Here is a 15,987-nt window from a genome sequence, read left to right on the forward strand (position 1 = left end):
AAAGCCTGATCCAAAGATGGAGCGGCGTCTGCTGCTGTCATGTTGGATCTGTGAATAAACCCCAAACCCATGTGAAGATTTCAGCCATGGTCCTCCGGCTGCTGTGCAGTTCCAAATCATTCAAACGCCCACAGCCGCAGCATGGGGATTCCCAGTTAAAAGAAAAAAAATAAGTGAATAAGAAAAAATAATCCCTGACGTACACACTGAAGTTGGGTCTATTGATCAGTGGCAATATAATAAAATTAATCCCCAAATTAATATTATTCATAATTATAAAAACGGTCATTAAAAGTGAATCTGTGTGACAGTGTTTAATTGTAGTCCTGTCAACTGAATTCTTGGCTGTTATTGGCCTGTATTGACTGAAAGCAGTGGAGCTCTGCTTCTTCATTATCAATCAATCAATGTGTCTGTGTAAGCTCTCAGTCGTACAGGAGTTGTCCATCTTCAATGGAGGTATTCGAGTCATCTTCTGTACTCAGTGGTTGGAGTCTCGAACGTTTCGCCTCTCATCCAAAAGGCTTCGTCAGCGAACAAAGGTTCCATTCAGCCTAGATAAAGACCAAAAGGGAGGAGTTGGGATAGGCCCGGTCCCTTTGCTCTCACCTGTGAGTAAACACCTGCCTCTTCATGGCTGATCACTGCTGATAACCTGCCTGTTGTTCTGTTGCTGCTGCTGAGCCGTCTCATTGGACTGGCAACACGTCCAGAGAGCTCTCTCAGGCTGTGGATATCCTAACTGGTCTTTCACTAAAGCACAGAGGGCAAGAAGACCCAAAGAACAGGACAGACACACCACAGAGCCCAGAAGAAAGGGAGTAGCGGTGCCGTATGTATCCGGGGTCTCAGAGAAGCTTCAGAGAGTCTTTAGACAGCACAGGATTCCAGTTTACCACAAACCTGTGAACACACTGAGACAAAAACTAGTTCATCCCAAAGACAAAACGCCGAGCCACAAACAAAGCTATTTGGTTTATTCTATTAGATGCAAAGAAGAAGAGTGCAAAGAACATTATATTGGAGAAACCAAACAAGTATTACAGAAGATACTTTATCAACCCCGAAGAGAAAGCACCAGCATCTCCACCTCAAAGCCTCCAACCACTCCTTTGAGGACGGAGCTCAAAATGTTAGCAAAAGAAGAACGTTGGTTTGAACGAGTAAAAGAAGCTATCAATCTCCTTCGGCGACAGCCGGTTTCTGCCAGTCCAATGAGACGGCACATCAGCAGCAACAGAGCAATAGGCAGGTGATCTACAGTGATCAGCTTTGAGGTCAGGACACATCGAGACTCGGGAGTGAGCAGGTCTTTAGAGACGCTCTACTTCAAAGGTGTTTACTCACAGGTGAGAGCAAAGGTAGTTTCTGGGGAGGAGCCGGGCCTACCCCAACTCCTCCCTTTAGGTCTTTATCTAGGCTGCGGGCTGAACAGAACCTTAGTTCTTTGACGAAGCCTTTTGGATGAGAGGCGAAACGTTGGAGACTCCAACCACAGAGCACAGAAGACGACTCGAAAACCTTCATTGAAGACAATCAATCACTGGTTTTGTATCGACGGGAGCGACGTCTACGTGACATCAGTGGCGCCAAAAGCGGACCGCCCCTTTTATGGGGATAACAGGAGCTCTCATCCATTGGAATGACTGAGGAAAGATCGTCTGAGAACTTTTAATTTGCATGAAAAAAAGTTTGATTTGTTTTATTTCCTTATCGAATGTGAAAAGGAGGCCACAGAAGTGACCTGTTGCTTCACATAATTCACAGAGAAGACGGTTAATGTTTTTAAACTGAGCTGAACCCTCTGTGATCATGACGTCAGTGACATTTGGTTGCTTTAATTTCATCACAGCTTCAGCTTTTAGTCTGTCCCTTTTATATGATCATTAAATTAAAATCTTACAGCCTATGATGTAGTTTTGTAGCTTATGAGCAGATTGTTCATGGCTCATTGAGCAGCTAACCTAACGTTAATGTGCGTTTAAAACCCAGAGAATCATTCATTAGGCCAAAAACACTGCGAGCGTCTGAATATTTACTGATTAAGGATGTCACAAAGTGCATAATACACGGCCACACTGTGGAGCCATTTCCCAAAAAGAGCCCTGACATGGCCTTGACAGATAGTAGCAGATAGTAGGTATGAGTACAGTCGCTCCTGTGGTACTGATCACCTGTTTGCAATATTTGATCCTTTTCCCACATACACACCAATGCAATTTCTAACTCTTTGTTTGGGGGCGTGGGTCAGCAACAGCTCCCTGATGCTGCTCCCATCTATAGCCCAATATCACAACAGGAGCTGCCTCACAGAAACAAGACAATGTCAAGTTCAGGCAAATGAATTACGGGAATATACGGGACGAGAAGCCCATCAGCTGCATGTTTAAACTATCACCTTCAGCAAAATTAACTAAAAATACAACAAATAGAAGCATATCCTCAGCGTTTCTCCTTATAGAGGAGACTCTGGAGCCCCTCCCGAGTCTGAAACATGCTGAATACTAAACTTGTGTGACAATATACTTTATGCTTCATTAATAAAATGGGAGAAAATCTAATAATACTAAGTAGATCTGTGCCAAAATTGCATTAGATCTTTTTCATCTTTTTAAACAAGGATTGTTTGTTCATCATAGTCTGTAAAGAAGTCTGTGTGAGACAGTGTGTCCCAGACAAAAGCATATTGTGCTTTATTTGTCTTTGTATAATTGTGTAGATCAGATGTTAGGGATAGTCCTGAGCCGCCATTGTGGGCCAACCTGACCAGCGTGTTTATGACGGTAGGGGAAACCTAGCTGGCTGCCTTCTTATTCCTATTGATTTTAAACGTCAAAATGAACATCAGCAAATATCGGATATCGGCCACAGCAGCAAGGCAAATGTCAGATATCGATATGGACAATATGTTCATATCGGCATATTGTCGGCAAATGTAAATCCCACTTTCTCACAGCAATATCCCATCTATATATCCCATCTATATCTGTAAAAGATGACATTATGCATTCCAGTGCTGAGGGGGGTGTTAGTTCGTATAGTGGAGAGGCCGTACCTCTTGGTCCCGGGTCAGGAGCAGCAGTTGGCAGTCGGTGAGGACACAAAACCTGCGCTCCCACACGCAGTCCGAGTGAGGGCTCTGGCCGCAGGAGAAACGGTGAGCAGGGGGGCCCCTCACATCTGCAACACAACACATACAACATCAGCATTGGACGTTCGATCCAGATTCTCTCCTTAAATACAAACGAACGGTGAAGTCAGGCCCCGTATCGAAGCACGGCGTATCTGGCCAGTCCAGTTTCTGATGCCGGGTTCAGCAGTGTTTAGAAGCCAACCCTAACCCTAACCCTTAGGTGGAGTGTTGGGGTTTACAAAGGTCGTACCGGAGCGTGTGGGGTGAGTCTGCAGCGTTCTGAAGCGTTAGGTGGAGTGTTGGGTTTACAAAGGTCGTACCGGAGCGTGTGGTGTGAGTCTGCAGCGTTCTGAAGCATTAGGCGGAGTGTTGGGGTTTACAAAGGTCGTACCGGAGCGTGTGGTGTGAGTCTGCAGCGTTCTGAAGCGGGAGGCGGAGTGTTGGGGTTTACAAAGGTCGTACCGGAGCGTGTGGTGTGAGTCTGCAGCGTTCTGAAGCGGGAGGCGGAGTGTTGGGGTTTACAAAGGTCGTACCGGAGCGTGTGGGGTGAGTCTGCAGCGTTCTGAAGCGGGAGGCGGAGTGTTGGGGTTTACAAAGGTCGTACCGGAGCGTGTGGTGTGAGTCTGCAGCGTTCTGAAGCGGGAGGCGGAGTGTTGGGGTTTACAAAGGTCGTACCGGAGCGTGTGGGGTGAGTCTGCAGCGTTCTGAAGCGGGAGGCGGAGTGTTGGGGTTTACAAAGGTCGTACCGGAGCGTGTGGGGTGAGTCTGCAGCGTTCTGAAGAGTTAGGCGGAGTGTTGGGGTTTACAAAGGTCGTACCGGAGCGTGTGGTGGGAGTCTGCAGTGTTCTGAAGCGTTAGGTGGAGTGTTGGGGTTTACAAAGGTCGTACCGGAGCGTGTGGGGTGAGTCTGCAGCGTTCTGAAGCATTAGGTGGAGTGGTGGGGTTTACAAAGGTCGTACCGGAGCGTGTGGGGTGAGTCTGCAGTGTTCTGAAGCATTAGGTGGAGTGTTGGGGTTTACAAAGGTCGTACCGGAGCGTGTGGTGTGAGTCTGCAGCGTTCTGAAGCGGGAGGCGGAGTGTTGGGGTTTACAAAGGTCGTACCGGAGCGTGTGGGGTGAGTCTGCAGCGTTCTGAAGCGGGAGGCGGAGTGTTGGGGTTTACAAAGGTCGTACCGGAGCGTGTGGGGTGAGTCTGCAGCGTTCTGAAGAGTTAGGCGGAGTGTTGGGGTTTACAAAGGTCGTACCGGAGCGTGTGGTGGGAGTCTGCAGTGTTCTGAAGCGTTAGGTGGAGTGTTGGGGTTTACAAAGGTCGTACCGGAGCGTGTGGGGTGAGTCTGCAGCGTTCTGAAGCATTAGGTGGAGTGGTGGGGTTTACAAAGGTCGTACCGGAGCGTGTGGTGGGAGTCTGCAGCGTTCTGAAGCATTAGGCGGAGTGTTGGGGTTCACAAAGGTCGTACCGGAGCGTGTGGTGTGAGTCTGCAGTGTTCTGAAGCGGGAGGCGGAGTGTTGGGGTTTACAAAGGTCGTACCGGAGCGTGTGGGGTGAGTCTGCAGCGTTCTGAAGCGGGAGGCGGAGTGTTGGGGTTTACAAAGGTCGTACCGGAGCGTGTGGTGTGAGTCTGCAGCGTTCTGAAGCGTTAGTTGGAGTGTTGGGGTTTACAAAGGTCGTACCGGAGCGTGTGGGGTGAGTCTGCAGCGTTCTGAAGCGGGAGGCGGAGTGTTGGGGTTTACAAAGGTCGTACCGGAGCGTGTGGTGTGAGTCTGCAGCGTTCTGAAGCGGGAGGCGGAGTGTTGGGGTTTACAAAGGTCGTACCGGAGCGTGTGGGGTGAGTCTGCAGCGTTCTGAAGCGGGAGGCGGAGTGTTGGGGTTTACAAAGGTCGTACCGGAGCGTGTGGGGTGAGTCTGCAGCGTTCTGAAGAGTTAGGCGGAGTGTTGGGGTTTACAAAGGTCGTACCGGAGCGTGTGGTGGGAGTCTGCAGTGTTCTGAAGCGTTAGGTGGAGTGTTGGGGTTTACAAAGGTCGTACCGGAGCGTGTGGGGTGAGTCTGCAGCGTTCTGAAGCATTAGGTGGAGTGGTGGGGTTTACAAAGGTCGTACCGGAGCGTGTGGGGTGAGTCTGCAGTGTTCTGAAGCATTAGGTGGAGTGTTGGGGTTTACAAAGGTCGTACCGGAGCGTGTGGTGTGAGTCTGCAGCGTTCTGAAGCGGGAGGCGGAGTGTTGGGGTTTACAAAGGTCGTACCGGAGCGTGTGGGGTGAGTCTGCAGCGTTCTGAAGCGGGAGGCGGAGTGTTGGGGTTTACAAAGGTCGTACCGGAGCGTGTGGGGTGAGTCTGCAGCGTTCTGAAGAGTTAGGCGGAGTGTTGGGGTTTACAAAGGTCGTACCGGAGCGTGTGGTGGGAGTCTGCAGTGTTCTGAAGCGTTAGGTGGAGTGTTGGGGTTTACAAAGGTCGTACCGGAGCGTGTGGGGTGAGTCTGCAGCGTTCTGAAGCATTAGGTGGAGTGGTGGGGTTTACAAAGGTCGTACCGGAGCGTGTGGTGGGAGTCTGCAGCGTTCTGAAGCATTAGGCGGAGTGTTGGGGTTTACAAAGGTCGTACCGGAGCGTGTGGTGGGAGTCTGCAGCGTTCTGAAGCGTTAGTTGGAGTGTTGGGGTTTACAAAGGTCGTACCGGAGCGTGTGGGGTGAGTCTGCAGCGTTCTGAAGCGGGAGGCGGAGTGTTGGGGTTTACAAAGGTCGTACCGGAGCGTGTGGTGTGAGTCTGCAGCGTTCTGAAGCGTTAGTTGGAGTGTTGGGGTTTACAAAGGTCGTACCGGAGCGTGTGGGGTGAGTCTGTAGCGTTCTGAAGCGGGAGGTGGAGTGTTGGGGTTTACAAAGGTCGTACCGGAGCGTGTGGTGTGAGTCTGCAGCGTTCTGAAGCGTTAGGTGGAGTGTTGGGGTTTACAAAGGTCGTACCGGAGCGTGTGGTGTGAGTCTGCAGCGTTCTGAAGCGGGAGGCGGAGTGTTGGGGTTTACAAAGGTCGTACCGGAGCGTGTGGGGTGAGTCTGCAGCGTTCTGAAGCATTAGGTGGAGTGTTGGGGTTTACAAAGGTCGTACCGGAGCGTGTGGTGTGAGTCTGTAGCGTTCTGAAGCATTAGGTGGAGTGTTGGGGTTTACAAAGGTCGTACCGGAGCGTGTGGGGTGAGTCTGCAGCGTTCTGAAGCGGGAGGCGGAGTGTTGGGGTTTACAAAGGTCGTACCGGAGCGTGTGGGGTGAGTCTGCAGCGTTCTGAAGCATTAGGCGGAGTGTTGGGGTTTACAAAGGTCGTACCGGAGCGTGTGGGATGAGTCTGTAGCGTTCTGAAGCGGGAGGTGGAGTGTTGGGGTTTACAAAGGTCGTACCGGAGCGTGTGGGGTGAGTCTGCAGCGTTCTGAAGCGGGAGGCGGAGTGTTGGGGTTTACAAAGGTCGTACCGGAGCGTGTGGTGTGAGTCTGCAGCGTTCTGAAGCGGGAGGCGGAGTGTTGGGGTTTACAAAGGTCGTACCGGAGCGTGTGGTGTGAGTCTGCAGCGTTCTGAAGCGGGAGGCGGAGTGTTGGGGTTTACAAAGGTCGTACCGGAGCGTGTGGGGTGAGTCTGCAGCGTTCTGAAGCGTTAGGCGGAGTGTTGGGGTTTACAAAGGTCGTACAGGAGCGTGTGGTGTGAGTCTGCAGCGTTCTGAAGCATTAGGCGGAGTGTTGGGGTTTACAAAGGTCGTACAGGAGCGTGTGGGGTGAGTCTGCAGCGTTCTGAAGCATTAGGCGGAGTGTTGGGGTTTACAAAGGTCGTACAGGAGCGTGTGGTGTGAGTCTGCAGCGTTCTGAAGCGTTAGGCGGAGTGTTGGGGTTTACAAAGGTCGTACCGGAGTGTGTGGGGTGAGTCTGCAGCGTTCTGAAGCGGGAGGCGGAGTGTTGGGGTTTACAAAGGTCGTACCGGAGCGTGTGGTGTGAGTCTGCAGCGTTCTGAAGCGGGAGGCGGAGTGTTGGGGTTTACAAAGGTCGTACCGGAGCGTGTGGGGTGAGTCTGCAGCGTTCTGAAGCGGGAGGCGGAGTGTTGGGGTTTACAAAGGTCATACCGGAGCGTGTGGCGTGAGTCTGCAGCGTTCTGAAGCGGGAGGCGGAGTGTTGGGGTTGCTCCTCGGCACAGTCTCCTGCTGGCTCAGACGTGGACCTGAAGAACCCGGGTCTACCCACTCTGCGCTCCTTGGACAGCCCCAACACTCGTACGTACAGGGGATCTTTTCCCCCAGACGCAGCCATGTTTAGTCCTATTGGTCCTTTCGATAAGAAGAGGTGGAAGAGCTCGCCGAGGGGTGGATTGTTTTGTCAGAAAGCTAGACCGGGTTTAGACGATGTTCCGGTTTCGTTGTGAGCACTTGGTTATGTAGGAAGTGCTGTTGAGCCGAATGGTCCAATCACAGTTGAGCACAGTCACAGGCTGTGGTTTCCTTCAGACCGAGCGGCTGCATGAGGCAACGTCATATTTCAAATCTGTTGACGGCTTTCCTCAGTTCAGACCAGAGCAGTGTTTTCTGCTACAATTGGACAGAGTAAAACTGCACAGTAGTACAGTAGTACAGCAGGTCCTGGGTTCGATTCCCACCTCGGACGGGGCCTTTCTGAGTGGAGTTTGCATGTCTCCCCGTGTCTGTGTAGGTTTCCTCCAGGTACTCCGGTTTCCCCTACCACTAAAAACATGTACAATAGGCCAGAATGAATGAGAGGAATGGGTCCTGCAGCATTAGGCAACAATCCATGGCTCAACATTACGGTGAAACAGTGCACAGAACTTTATCATCAGCTGTACTTTACTGATTTTAACCCATTCTTCACGGGGATCCATTTCCAGATTTCATTTGACCTTTATTTAACCAGGGAAGTTCCACTGAGATTAGGAATCTAATTTTCAAGGGAGTCCTGGCCCCAGAGGGAAACCTATTGTACATGTTTTTAGTGGTAGGGACACCGGAGTACCCAGAGGAAACCAACGCAGACACAAGGAGAACTTGCAAACGCCACACAGAAAGGCCCCATCCTGCTAAGTTCAATATATTGGGGCAGGAAACTATTGCGATAAATTATATTACTGAAAGCCTTATGATTAGGGTTGCAAAATCAACATGAGAAATTAACACAACTGATGGTTGCTTCTTTACACAGGGATATAAACTGAAGCATAAACATTTGATTTGACAGTTATACAGTGAAATATTGGACCATGTGGACTATTTTTGAGGCTGTAGCCGTGGATTAGCTGGACAGTGAATTGTAAGTTTGATCTTCTTTTATACTTATAAATGTGCTCTTTACGATGAGTATTTCTATGTATTATGTACAAAGTAAGTTGCTAGGCTTCTCTCTGTGAGTCGGGGCTTTGTGAGGCTCTGAAGCCATGGGCCAAGTATGGCTTCTGACATTCTTCACACGTTTCCGTTGCAGATGTTGGGTGTGCTGCGTGGGCACGGGGCAGGTGAGGGGATGTTGTCCTGTGAGGCTAGAAGTGTGGAGCTTGTTTTTGCTGACGAGTTCGCTGCAGTTTTCAGTTTGGCCGCAGCATCTGTTTACATGTAAGTCCAGGAAAGACCACATTTATTTATTTATTTTCTTTAAAACTAAAAGAATCAAATCAAAAATCGAGATTGATCAATATGGGGAAAATTATTGTGATTTTTTTTTTTTTTTTATATCGGCCAGCCCTAAATCTACCTGTGTGTGATCTAATGTCAGTTCAAATACAGCTGCTCTGTGATAGTCTCAGGTCTGTTAGAGACTATTGTGGAGCAGAAGCATCATGAAGTCCAAGAACAAACCAGACAGGTCCAGGATAAAGTTACTGAGAAGGATAAAGCTGGGTTAGGTTATAAAAAGCTTTCCAAAGCTTTGAACATCTCTCAAAGTACAGTTAAATAAACCATCCAGGAATGGAAAGAGTCTGACATCACTGCAAACTTACCAAGACCCGGCCGTCCTCTTAAACTTACTGACCGAACAAGGACAGCACTGACCACAGCTGTTACCAAGAAGCCTATGATGACCCTGGATGAACGGCAGAGAGACACAGCTCAGGTGGGGGAAACTGTCCACGGAACAACTATTAGTCGTACACGGCATAAATCTGGCCTGAAATGAACTGACAAATAAAATCTTTGAATCTTTTGAATCTTGAATTGAGATGTTTTGCAAAGAAGAATGGGTAAAAAATCTCAAGATGTGCAGCACTGGTAGAGACAAACCCCAACAGACCTGCAGCTGTAATTCACTTCACGGTTGTGTGTCACTTAGTGTGTGTCTTTCACGTAAATACTGTATATATACAGTATTTATGTTTGTGTACCATAGCGTGTCAAATTGTCAAAAAGCTAAAGGGGTACGGATACTTTTTCAACCCACTGTGAGCGTGACTTGTGGGGCGTTCTGGCCTTTATCTTTGTCAGGTCCAGGCGTATGTGAATACTGGCCTCCTCAGTCCTCACTATCCACAACTCTTCACACGAGGATAGGAAAGTCAGAGGCAAACATCCTCGGCTCTCGCACACAAGGCTCCCTAACAGCCTGAGGCGCAGCTCGGAGCGCCCTGAGGCGGAGGTCAGGTCGGCCTGAGGTGTGGACGTCACCGGTGGAGGAATTCGGTCCATTTCCTCACCGCGGTCCCAGACAGGAGCCCCGCGGAACACTACAACAAGAGGACACAGGGCCAGGCTTCCTCTGCACCGGCCAAAAATAACCTCACACACACACATTTCACACATGCTTCTGGACACAGTTTCCAAGCTGTCTCACAACTGACTTTTCATTTCAACTTTACTTTTTGACGTTTGTTTATTAAAAGGGGCAGAAGCAAACATTTTGGAGCCATTTCCCCTCAGGTTATTACAATGTTGTTCGCACAGTTTGGAGTAAATCCTGTTTACTTTTACTTCAACTACGGGAGTCCAAAGCACACATTCAGGAAAAGGACACAGATGATCCTTCTGAATGTGGAGCAACATAACCATCTCTACTACATCATAAAGACACAGGTGAAACTGAGACAGCGTCTGAAAAGAGGGGGAAAAGCTTTATGACAACGCAGCAGCTGTGCTTTGAAATGCCTTTCCTGAGCCCAGGCGTTCGGATCAGAGGAATGATGTGCTTCAATGAAAGCAATAAAGAAGGCACTGCATTACAAACATGTTTAAAGGGGATTATATCACGACGTGACGAGGTACTGCACGCTCCAAAGCCACACATATTAAAATGATATCCGGGAGAGGCAGGAGGGCGAACGACGGCGGTGAGGCTTGTGTTCAGTGTCAAGTGTCAGAGTAAAACTATTCCATTGTCACCAAAGCACAAGCAAAGAATCAGGAAACAATTATCATTCACATCTTAGTGCTTAGCAACGAAGAACAGCTCCAGAGGTTTGTTCCAGAATGCAGAGGCGACAAAACAGAAGTGGTAGCGCAATTCGAATGGTTAGGTGTTTAAAATGCTGCAGTTAACAATTATTTTGGTCATCGATTGTAGTCTGCAGAGTCTGCGCATGAATTTGTACTTTTTTAAACTTTTTACCACATAAACTAAAGTGACACCTCTTGAGGACATGCTGATGGAGTGAACATTGTGCGAATGTTTTGCTTTCTAATTGGAGAATTGTCCTGGCTGAGACACACTTAACAACAAGTCGTTTTTCATCAAAAAATACTAAACTTTCAAATAAATGTTGCTCTTTGTGAGTCTGCTATTTGACTTTTGAAATAGTTGTATTTCAATAATTGATTGGTTGTTTCAGCCCGACTATCTCCACTGGGGGGATGACCGTCAATTTTCATATCTAAATCCCAGTGAGCATGGGCTGTTCTCCTGTTGGCCCACTCACACTCTCACCAGGAGTGTCCAATTCATTCCTCACTCAGATGGGCCGATAGTGAAGTCTTATGACCCCATGTTACGGACCCATGTTCTGTGTTTATGGACATTTTCTACCCACGTGAGCTCCAGTACAAAGTAAACATGTCGGAATACTTTTTTGCACTGACGTGTGTCGTGTTCTCAATAAAACAAGCCGGGGTGAGCTGGCATCATCTGGAGCTTGAAAAACAGACGTGATGAGATGTAAAGGGAGCGCTGTCTGTGCGTCTTTGAAGGACAATAGGACAGATGCAGGAAGAGGACAGCTCCTCAGGATTTCCTGCAGAACAAACAGAAGGACCAGCCCAAACTGCACTTCGCAGATGGAAAAATAGCCAGTTGGCATTTTTCAGAGGTTGTGGTTAGATCAGAGATGAACGGTTTTAAGGTTCAGTTCGCAGAACACAGAACTGTGAAACTAATCCAGGAATCACATGTTTGATTGTAGACGTCTGAGCGACAAAGTTGGGGAGTTTGACACAAAGTAAGAGCCCTGGACACTGGGACATTTTCACTGTTTCACTAGCAAAGCTCATGCACTGCTGAAATAATGCTGCTGTGGTGGTGCTTTATGATTTGTTCATGGTGACCATTAAAATGAGACTAGGTTAAACTCTATTGAGCTCATTCTGCATCATTTCAAACAGAGATCCCTTATCTTAAATGTGGCTGCTTTGAGTGAAAAGTCTCTTTTCTTCAAATCAGATGTTACATGTGAAGAGGTTTTCTCATAATGAACGGTAACGGAAACATCAGACTTTTTTAAACTAAATATCCACGGCTCCATGACTCATGCTGTTCAGTTACATTCATATAAACAACTCACATACTAATCATTACAACGTGTGCTTTACAAATGTTATATCCATTATTCTTTCCCACCATCTCACACCTCAATGACATGATTCCATTATTTGAAGATGTTATAGTCAGCTGCTAGCAGCAGCATTTTGCAGGTGATCAAAAGTACGAGCAGAGGTTAAAAGTAACTCAGTGATTGAATTCTCCAGGTTGAGACCTTCAGAATGAGGAACAGTATGTATTCACTCAGATTTACTTTAAGAAAGTCATGTTTTAAACCAGAAAGCCAACACGTATCAGCTATTTGGAATCAACATATAAAACGGTATATTTCAGGCGGCGTTTACACAGCAATGGCCTTCAGGAAAACACAGCAGGATCTAAAGCTAAAACCACACAAAGTGCTCACACACTGATCATCATCACAGAGGAAGACAGTTCATCACTTTCTGCTTCTTTTTTAGGTTGTGGCTTTTTAGGGTGACTCTGGATCTTTCTAAAGTTAAAGTAAGTCATTACAAAGTATTTACAGACCGTTATTTGATTCAATATAAATAGATTTTTAGTTTGGCCCATCAGTGCTTAGACTGGGCCGTGACATGAGTGCTCGTCCTCTCCTGCTCACATGAGACATGGATCTCCCTCCTCCAGAGTGAGGCCTGGTGTCAGGCCATACCATGTGCGCTGTGGTGTAAAAGAAACGTGCGTCCGATACCAACGTACCTCTGCTTTGTTGTCGGCTAAACTCAGTATCGGCTCCGATATCTGATACCAGTAGGAATGAGGTGTAGGAATATCGCACACATTTCCAATATAAAGCATAATAAATAAATGGATCAAATCAAACCACATGGTGCAATCTGGAGCAGACTCAGAAGAGCTACAGGAGTGACAGTACTTGTGTATTTTCAGTTTGCTTCAGATGAATAGTGTGGTCCCAGACAGAAACCCTGCTGAGCACAGGTCAACTGTTGGCTGTGTGACTTGCGGGCGTTTCCTCTGACTCTAATCCAGCTTTAGGCCTCGGACGACCACAAACTGCAGCAGGTTGCAAAATGCCATTGCACAAGGTGGAGAGACAGGCATGGTCTTCTCACAAATCTCTGCTTTTACATTCCTGAAGGACGATCATAATTAGGGCTGTGCAATTAATCGAAATTCGACTACGATTTCGATTACTACACTAAACGATCACAAAAATAGCATAATCGAGAACAAACGATTATTAAGGATGCCCTCCCGCTCGCCCGTCCTGCGCGGTTTGTGCGACGCGTCTGATCAGCTGAAACACCGGCGTAGCCTGACAGAACTGTTAATAATATCGTACTCATATTATTTATACCAAACTCTTGAGATAACGCCACTGTTAAGAGCTCACCTTGTGCTGAAAGGAGAACAGCTGTTTGGTTTTGTTTAGTAGAAAAGTCTAAAACTCTTCTTCAGGAGCAGATCAACGGAGCTCAAAGCAAACTCGTAGTATTTCATGCTGCTGAGATGATTGTTTCTGTTCCCTTTGTATTTCACGAGCTAAAGGCTCAGGCTTTGGTTTGACATAAAAACATTAGCGCTGAGTGATGATGTCATCAGGCCGCGCGGCTCTGTTGGACAGGTGTGAGGGCTGGCCAGCAGGGGGCAGGTGTCCCTATAGGATTAGTTTAGAAACGTGAGCATATAAAAAAAAAGCTTTTATTGTCCAAAGAAAATGTAGTCCATAGTTGTTTTTTAAAATAATAATAAAATGAATAATTTGTATTTATTTATTTTTTTAAGGCGACAAATAATCGTTTGAATAATCGCGATTTCAATTATTACTAAAATAAACGTGATATTTATTTTTTCTATAATCGAGCAGCCCTAATCATAATAATCCTCATTCATTCTGTTCACAGCACAGAAGCTCCCACAGCTTTAAACAAACTCAAAACCTTTTCCAGCAGAGGGTTAGACTGACCAGACCCTCCATGGGAGCGATGGGAACAGCGGTGACACAATGCTGAGAATAGAGGCAGACAGTAGGAGTGGAAAAGATGAGTCCATGGTCCCAGGACAGGACTGTGAGACATGCTCCGGCCCCTGAGGTGTGACGCACGGCTCGGACACTCTACGGTCAGTCAGCTGCGTTCACGGAAAACCACGGAAGAGGAACTGCCCAACCGTGACTGATGAGGTGTCACAGAATATGGAACTAGAGTAAACTTTACATTTCTACAATCAGTTATTAAGAGAGGACAAAGTGTAAGTGCTGAAGATGATCTTTTCTCGCGTGTTGATCAATCTGAATACGTCAGTGGTGTTTAATGTGGACAGTGTGGATCACGGCTCATTGTTTTGTCAATGAACAACTACTATAGTAACAGAATTGTGGCCCTCCCATTAGTCCGACATCTCTGAAGTCAGACACAAACTGACCCATTAGTCCGACCATGAACAGCTTTACAGTGGACGTTGTAAATGTAACCAGCCTGAGCACCACATGTAACACATATAACCATGGAAATGTCACAGGACCAGATTGAAATCATTCCTTAAAAATGATGAAGAGCTGTATTTCCAAGTGAGTTCACACTCACACACTGAGAATGTCTTACGTTCAAGTCTCCCCCAGGCATCGGACTCTCGCTGTAACCCGGAATCAGAGCTACGTCAGAATGAGCCACGCCCATGTCCACATGCGACAACATGAGCGGACAATCCGGGACGCGGCTCAGGTTTCCCACAGCAGCTGGAGCCTGACCTCCGCCTCGGCCCCACACAAACCAAAGCAGGACTTCAGCATCAAAACGTGTGAACAACTCCTCATTCATCCACTGACACCACTAATCCATTCAGTAAATGTCTGTGCCACAGATCAATTATCCAATCAGGAAGCAGAATGAGCTCCACTCTTATCGCCAGATAAGAGTTTAAACCAGTTTAAACCAGTTTGGAAATTAACTTCCTCAATCCCAGTTAGGGCTGAACGGTTTTGCCCAAAATCCAAATTGTGAGTTCAATTTCATTTCGGTTTTTCTTCCCCATTTATCCTTAAGGCGAGACACTGCAGGTGAATAGGGAAAAAATGTATATTTACAGATATCAATTTGAAACTTTTGCTGCAGATCACTGGCATAAATGTAAGAAAAAAATACATTGCAAGTTTTCTCTCATTTTATCTTTTCATATAAGAACAAGGTGTTTTATGCCTAAAAATGCCCAAAATTTCCCATCTTTTCGGCGACGAAATCTGAATAATGGATAGAGCTACATTCAAATGTATGGTTTCATTTTATTGATGAATGAGTTACCAAGACTTTCTCAGAGGGGATTTTGGATTTCTTGTTTAGTTTTAAAATAAGCTGTTTTTTTAGTGGAAAAAATTGTAAAAATGTAATTTTCGCCTTATTTTTTGACTTTCAAAACTCAATAAATGGGGCTTAGGGATTAAATAATAAAAAATCCCTCTGAAAAAATCTTCCAAATATTGTTCAGTCCAAGGCTGGAAAATGTGAAGTCTTTAGGTCCGACTGACATGGACATAGTGTCGCCACAATGACAGAAAAATGTGTTTTGAGAAAAAGGCCCTTGAAATTGTGTTCTCCCATATAAGTCTATGGGGGAACATTGAATCAGCGCAATATTTAAACATGTTATTGCGAAGATTAGGTATATTTTCTGTTTCCGGGTGTATGTTCAGAGACCAATTTGGCCCAAAACCTGAAAACTGAAAAAATTGGGTTTTGCCTGTAGTGTCTCCCCTTAATAACTTTTTGTCACATATAACTCAGACACAGCCTAAACTGAGACTATGTTATTGCTCATGAAATATTTACAACTGACTTATCAAAGTATTACTTACTTTAAAGTCCTTAATAATCATTTTAAAGCAGTACTAAGAGACTCATGCCCCGAGAGGCCATAAGCGCAACTGCTGGTGTTGTAGCATGTTGCGATTTGTTATTCATTAATTGTCCGTGAGAGACAGAGGGATGTTGTTCATCCAATTACACGATGGAGATTTTTTTCTTCACTCACACAGAATTGGCTGTAAATACTGTTTAAAGTGACGTTAGCCCGCAGTTAGCTTTGCCCGTTAGCCTGTTAGCTTCTTCTTCGTGATTCCATTAGTGTGTATTGGTGGCTCTGGTCCAGTGCCAGTCAAGTTGCAATTGTGGTTTTC

At 46.7% G+C, this 15,987-nt stretch overlaps 1 protein-coding gene across 2 annotated transcripts in view; it reads right to left on the reverse strand.

The window, feature by feature from the left end:
- Positions 1 to 15,987, reverse strand: part of rasal2 (RAS protein activator like 2) — a 47,976-nt gene that overhangs the window by 29,199 nt on the left and 2,790 nt on the right. Inside the window, exons 1-2 of one of the 2 annotated variants that reach the window (XM_079570077.1) lie at positions 7,217 to 7,415; positions 3,056 to 3,180 (exon numbers count right to left, since the gene is read on the reverse strand). In XM_079570077.1, coding sequence (XP_079426203.1) covers positions 3,056 to 3,180; positions 7,217 to 7,400 — 309 coding nt within the window. In that variant the 5' untranslated portion in view covers positions 7,401 to 7,415. Of the gene's footprint in view, positions 1 to 3,055; positions 3,181 to 7,216; positions 7,416 to 15,987 lie in introns of those variants that run through there. The other variant, XM_079570078.1, reaches the window with a different exon arrangement.

The sequence above is a fragment of the Gobius niger genome (genome assembly GCF_951799975.1).
Source record: "Gobius niger genome assembly, chromosome: 13".
In the NCBI taxonomy this organism is placed as follows: Eukaryota; Metazoa; Chordata; class Actinopteri; order Gobiiformes; family Gobiidae; genus Gobius; species Gobius niger.